The sequence below is a fragment of the Portunus trituberculatus genome, chromosome 19 (assembly GCF_017591435.1).
Source record: "Portunus trituberculatus isolate SZX2019 chromosome 19, ASM1759143v1, whole genome shotgun sequence".
Lineage (NCBI taxonomy): Eukaryota > Metazoa > Arthropoda > Malacostraca > Decapoda > Portunidae > Portunus > Portunus trituberculatus.
Window position 1 is genome coordinate 16,500,590 of NC_059273.1, and position 6,754 is coordinate 16,507,343.

Here is a 6,754-nt window from a genome sequence, read left to right on the forward strand (position 1 = left end):
CAACAATTTCAACTCAGTAATTCCACTATTTTCCCCGTACGTGGCTGTGTTTTATCTCTACTCAGTGACGCTCGCCAGTTCATAGCGCCAGTTCAAAGCAGCGCACTGAAAAGCTCATGAGTTATATCAGACCATTTCATTTAAACATTTATCAACCGACGGACAGATGTACACGTGAAGAGAGAGAGAGTTAGTTAGTTACCTGTGTGTGTGTGTGTGTGTGTGTGTGTGTGTGTGTGTGTGTGTGTGTGTGTGTGTGTGTGTGTTATGTAAGTAGTGTGGTTAATTAATAGTCCGTTGGTCATTAAAGGAAAGTTGAGTTATTTAAGTGTGTTGAATTTATAAGTTTATGTGATTATTTGTACTTTTGTGTGTGTGTGTGTGTGTTTGGGGGAGAGGGGTGTACTGCCTTCTTTCATTCATTAACTAGATGATGACTCTCTCTCTCTCTCTCTCTCTCTCTCTCTCTCTCTCTCTCTCTCTCTCTCTCTCTCTCTCTCTCAGCTTCATCATCTTCACGCTTCTCATCCTTTCCCTGCTTCTTTTTCCCTCACCTTCACAGCCTTCCTTAACTTCCTTCCTCACACTAAGCTTCATTTCACACTTCATTCCTCTTCCTTTTCATTTACTTCTACCATCCCAGTACTTTCTTTATCTCTACTCTATACGGACACTCCTTCACCTCTACAGGCAAGTCAAGGCCTGTGTTTGGATACGCTCTGCTCTCTCCTATGAAAATTTTCAAAGGCCATAGAGACTGTTAGCGGGATTTTTCAAGAACGTTCCTGTTCTTAATAAAGTAGGAAGCTTGTTAATCTGTCACTAGAAACGTAAAAACACACTATAAAACCCGTGTAACCTCATTTACCGGAGTTTTTTTTTTTATTACTGGAGGTGCAGGGCAGTGTTTCAGATTATAGCCATAAGTCTTACTCGTGTCTTCCGCCATAGGTCTGCCCAAGCCTCCAGTCATCACCAGCAGTCCTAACGGTGGGGAAAGCGACTCGTACACCTTCACAATGGAGACAGAGAGTTACTACCCCATCACTGAGTTCATCATCAAGTACCGCAAGACTCACCCAGGAGCATGGCACGTGAGTAAAGTAGTATATGTAGGCACAGCACCTCTGCCGTGTTCCTTGACCGTGTGAGTAATGTAGTATATGTCCCAGTGCTTCACCCTCTGCCTGGTATTCCTAGTATTCTAAGCTAACCTAAGCCAACCTAACCTAACCTAACCTAACCTATCCTAATCTAACCTAACCTACCCTTACGTAACCTAACCAAATCTAACGTCAACTCACCTAACTTAGCTCCACTGGCACTTCTCTGACCACCTTGCTAGGAATTATAGTAGACAATTACCAAACGTAACATTACTTAACAAATTAGCGTAAAGTAACCTAACCTGACCTGGCCTAAACGTAACCTAACACAACATAAATATAACCGATCCAACTTGACCTAACCTAATCGAACTTAACACATCGAAACTTTTTTTTTTTTTTTTAGTAAGCATTAATAAAACTTCAATTAATTTAAGTTTTTACTACTCTCTCACTCCCTTTGCTATCAGTAGGGTTTCTGAAGCCCTACACTTGCATCAGTTCTGTTAGGCTTAAACATACACAATACACCACACTAGGGTTAACAAAAAAAAAACAATGATGAAAAGGAAACATTCTTTTGTAATTTTTCACTGTCTAAATATTCTAAATGTATGAGAGTATGTATGTGATTACCTACCTACACCTATACTGTCTTAAACTTCACCATTTAGTATTGCAATGTTTCCTTTACTTCTCCAACTACATGATTCCATAGTACAGAATATACATGTATGACCTCTCCTACAAACACACTCGCTTTCTGCTTCCTATATATCATTTCTTCATCTGTTCCCTGTCACCTTCTCCCTTTTAAATTTCACAACACTGGAACGTTCTATGCACATATAGTTTCTTTGCTATGATATTCAGTGCTCTACATTTCCATAGCGAACAATTTCTAGACACATTCCATTGTATTCCCACGATACATTTTAGATTGTGGAAATAAGAATACTTCATCACAGCGACGTGCGCCTTCCTTCCTACACTCGCCTTTATCAGGGGGAATAAGAAAAGTTCATCACAGTAACATGGTCCTCCATACATTCGCTTTAATCACGCTGAATAAGAGTAGTTTATCAGCGCACACCTCTTCATATATTCGCCTTAATCCGGTGCAATAAGACTAGTTTATCACAGACATACATCTCATACATCTCATACATTAGCTTTAATCAAGAGGAAGAATAGAAAAGATCTGTCTCTTTCTTTCTCCCATCTTCTTAACAAAAGAGTAATAATTTTCTGCTCTTCACAACCAGCCTGCACCTTCTCCTTCACCTTCACCACCAAGGGGAGAGACTTTGGCTGTGATCCGTTTTTTGTCGCCGCCGAATGGCTACAATTAGTGAGAGTAAAAATGGACAATTCTCACCCAGTGGATTACATGTTCTTTTGTTGTTGCTCCTCCCTCGTGTTGGGAATGATGGACGTGCCTGTCCCGCCCCTCACACAACACGTGCAGCGCGACGCCCTCACCCTTCGCTCCCACCCCATCACTGCCACACACACACACACACACACACCATCCATTTGATTAGTAACTCGCCAGCATATTGTAATTAAACGCTGACTAAACAAAACAAAACATACAAAGTACACACACACACACACACACACACACACACACACACACACACCCCTGCTAACTTTTCACTCACTGTTTAATTATGTTTGAGGTTCTCCACGTGACGACCCAAGGCGCGAGTGACACAATGTACTTCCTTGTATTCTCATATGTCAATTAAGGCGGAGTTTGATAGTAGCAGTGTTGGCGGCGGTGGAGGGAGTGGCTGTGTGTCAAGGGAGTGTCAGTATAATCTTGTCAGAATGTCCTGGCTGGAGTGGATGGCAGGAAGGACGCACTGAGAACCAAGTAGTGTTGATGTTCCTGGCGTGAAGGTGTGGCCTGATGGTTTGCTTGTAATTGTGTGACCCTCGAGCGTATCTACCGGTAATAGAGTGGAACGGTTGCTGCAGGATAAATAACGTATTAACCTCTCTCTCTCTCTCTCTCTCTCTCTCTCTCTCTCTCTCTCTCTCTCTCTCTCTCTCTCTCTCTCTCTCTCTCTCTCTCTCTCTCTCCAACAGAGGAACTATACGGTAATGGCAGGGAAGTGGAGGAGCTTCTCTAAAATCGTCGGGAACGAGGTGGTGCAACACGGGACTCGCCACTCCCTCGCCTACAGACTGGAGAACCTGGAGGTAGCCACGGACTACATGGCCATGTTGAGAGTCAGGAACAAGTACGGCTGGTCGTCAGAGTCAGATCGCTTCTCCTTCTTCACCAAGAAAGGTAAGCACCAAGACCAACCCTTCCTATTCCCATCATATACGCTGGGACCCTCAGGTCTGGACGCAGGGAAGCCACTGTTAACACTTCTTTCCTTTCCGGCAGCCATGGCCGTGTTACAGTCCACTAGCGGGACGGGATGTCGGGAGACCGCCTGGGCCTTCCTGCTGCTGCTGCTGCTGGCACTGAGCCTCACCGCCATGTAGGAGCACGGCCATAGAGGATCAGTCCTGCACGCCCCGATCCCGCCCTTCCTCAGTAATAACGTGCATCACGGAGAGTTCTCAATACCACGAACCAGTTGGGCGGCTTGGTACCTACAATAAGACAGAACACTTTAGGCTTCTGTGGCTGTGCACAGACCACCAACCAGGACACCAAGTGTTCGGCAAGTGTGGGCTGAGGGGCGCCACGCTCCCTCCCCTGCAGGAGACAGGACTCAGGGTGTGGTGTAGAGACCTCCTGCCGCCGCTAGTGAGATGTACCTAACAAACTCAATCTATCTGTCTCTCTCTCTCTCTCTCTCTCTCTCTCTCTCTCTCTCTCTCTCTCTCTCTCTCTCTCTCTCTCACTTTTTTTTTCCTTCTTTCCTTTTTCTTGTTGATACTTGGGAAGGTTCCCCGAGGCATGAGGCCCGGTGCTTGGCCAGAGAGCCCCCTTCACGCAGCGGCGAGTCCCAGCACAGGATGCTCGCCGCAGCTATCCAGTCCAGTCAGTGTTTTCACTCCATCGTGATGATGTCCATTCCAGACTTGATTGATGTACGAGTGCCTCCTGCAATGGAGAGTTTGTTATAATTGTAGCCTTTTTTATGTGTATTTGTGCTTCTGTTTCTATAGAAACAGGACGTTGTCATTTTTGGACCCGGACCAACATAGTCAAGTACTTCTCCCAGCACTCTGCTCCGCCAGGCGTCGTGCGCGTCCGACTTCCGCCGGCAGACTGACTCGCTCAGAAGAGACGCGGCGCGGTGGCCGCGTTAGCTGCCGACAGGGCAGCAGCGACGGCGGTTAGCATGGCGCTCCCCTCGTAAGGGCGTAGGAGGCATCTCTTCAACCAGAAAGACCCTACTACCATCAGGTCACCCCTACCGGCCCCACATCCCACCCGCCCTGCAACGCAGAGGCCATAAGCTTTCTGTTTCATTCTTTCAACCTCAAAAATTATAACGAGGCACATTGCTGTTCAATTCGTGAAAAGATTCTTTAGGTTCCGATGGTGTCCTCCGTGCCTGCCGCCGCCGCCGCCGCCGCCGTGCTTTCCTCTTCCGGCCAGACGGACCGCGGGCTCCTCGGCTGTACATACAAGATGGCGAAGTTTCCACCGTCTCTATTCAAGGCTGTTACTGTGTTAAAGCACGAGAATTACAAGACAAAGGCAAATGTTAGTGTGAGTTTTGCTACAAGCTTGTGTTTCTCCCCGCGAGTCATCTTCACCGCTTCCCACAACCGTCGCCGCCTGTGCTCGCGCCTAGACAAGGCTCCCTCGCTGCCCCCGGCACTCTCTTCTCTCTCATCCACAGCACAGTCAATGTATACAACAAAATGGATACTTCAACGGCAGTGATTCGCCCGTGGGTGAGGCGCCCGAGGCAGCCCGACACTTTTGGGGCCAGGGCAGGGCGGAGCGCCTCTCTACATGTACGAAATCCAACGCAAGACCCGAGTCCCTAGCGATGTGCAGCCTGCAGGAGGGCGTCATAACGCGTGCCGGTGCCTTAGTCGGCGGACTCCGGGAAGTGAAGGAGAACCGCCGTGATCTCTCCCTCCCCGCGCCTCCCCGACACGTATACAGGAGCGGACACCCTCGCGCCCCGCGGCCCCGTCGCCGAGGCCGAGCCAAGTTTACCTCGGATGAAATTAGTTTGCATCTGTGTATCACTGTTTACCGAAGCAACTTCACTTTTTGCACAGTTCCATATGATTTCATTTCAATTCAGCAGAAAAACAACGTTCAATATGTAAGCAATCTCTCAACCTACCGTGTGTGTGTGTGAATGAGAGACAACAGAGTGGATGCGTGGCTGGCCATGGCTGGCCGCCCAGGATGGGCAAGGGAGCAGGTGAGGCACAGACAAGTAAGGCAACCCGCAGCGCGACAAGTGACCTGGCCACCGTCAGAATCCAGCCGATGCCATGCACTCACCGGGCCGCCGCCTCCCTCCGTGGGGCGCCGCCCGTCGCCCGCACCAAGACACCCGCTGCGAGCGACGGGCGCTCAGTACCTAAGTCTTATTATAATGTAGGTTACCCCCAAGTCCATTGTAGTTATCAGTCAAGTAGTTTCAGGTTGTACGTACGTACCCCCGTTAGGCCGAGGCCCTGCGGAGAGCTCGGCTCAAGTAGAACATTATGGCGACTTAGCACAGAGCGACAACTTGTGAGGAAACAGCCTTTTCAGCACGACACCAGAGTTTCTTCCAGTTATCTATGTGCCATTTGTAATGTAGGTGACGGGGAAGAGCCACAGGAAATGCGTCAGACAGCAGCCTCAGCCAGTAATCAGTGGACGTAGTGTAGTGTAGCACATGTTTTGTATTCCTCGTGATTCTCCTCCCTAAAGCTGATTTTTTTTCTGATACTGTTTTCCTGTGACTTTTCTCCACAACCTTAGCGTGAATCAGACGTGTACACACAGTGGATATTTTTGTATCGGTGTATAAACATTGCTTTAGCTGCTGGCTGCAGGAGGTAGTCCAGGTCCTTAGGTTGGAATCAGCGAGCTATAGTGTGGCTTCATGAGGTTCATTTTGGTTTGTCTTCATTGGTTCAGTAAAAGTGGAAGACTCTCCACCGAGCGTCCCGCAGGAGCCGCTGGTTCGCAGCCGCCGCCACCACCGCCGTCACCAGCAGGAGCAAGCCGCCGGAGCCACGGGCCGCCGCCGCCTCGCCCCTCAGCGGCGGCTCCTGGTGGCGAGCGACTCTCTCGCGGCACGTTCGTTACTTCATTATATTATGGCATCAAAAACTTCCGTGTTCTGCACGCTTTTTATAATCTATATTCCGATGTTGACCTTCATTTGTATATATCTGTACGATATGTTTCATCAATAAAAGACTGACCAGTGAGCAGCGCGTCTCTCTCTCCCAGAAGACTCCCTCGCAGTACTGCCGCAGCCCCGACAATACCACAGATAAATGCAAGCCTTTATTTATTTACTCCTTACGGTATTGACTTATTCACAACTCGTTTCAATACTTCTTTACACAACAATCCAATCAGCAAGCCAGACTTTTCTCTGCGCGGCGGCAGAGACAAACACACTAATTGTCGCCGCGGGGAGGAGGTGCAAACTGAGCCAGACTTTGCTGAACCACCTCGGTGGCCACTGACGAAGACTGGCGGTAAGTGT

At 48.5% G+C, this 6,754-nt stretch overlaps 1 protein-coding gene across 4 annotated transcripts in view; it reads left to right on the top strand.

The window, feature by feature from the left end:
- Nucleotides 1–6,470, top strand: part of LOC123506108 (protein amalgam-like) — a 467,137-nt gene extending 460,667 nt beyond the window's left edge. For all 4 annotated transcript variants that reach the window (XM_045257981.1, XM_045257982.1, XM_045257980.1 and 1 more), the window contains 3 exons: nt 952–1,094; nt 3,201–3,405; nt 3,508–6,470. In XM_045257981.1, the coding sequence (XP_045113916.1) occupies nt 952–1,094; nt 3,201–3,405; nt 3,508–3,608 (449 nt within the window). In that variant the 3' untranslated portion in view covers nt 3,609–6,470. The remainder of the gene's footprint in view (nt 1–951; nt 1,095–3,200; nt 3,406–3,507) is intronic.
- The last annotated feature ends 284 nt before the right edge of the window (nt 6,471–6,754 follow it).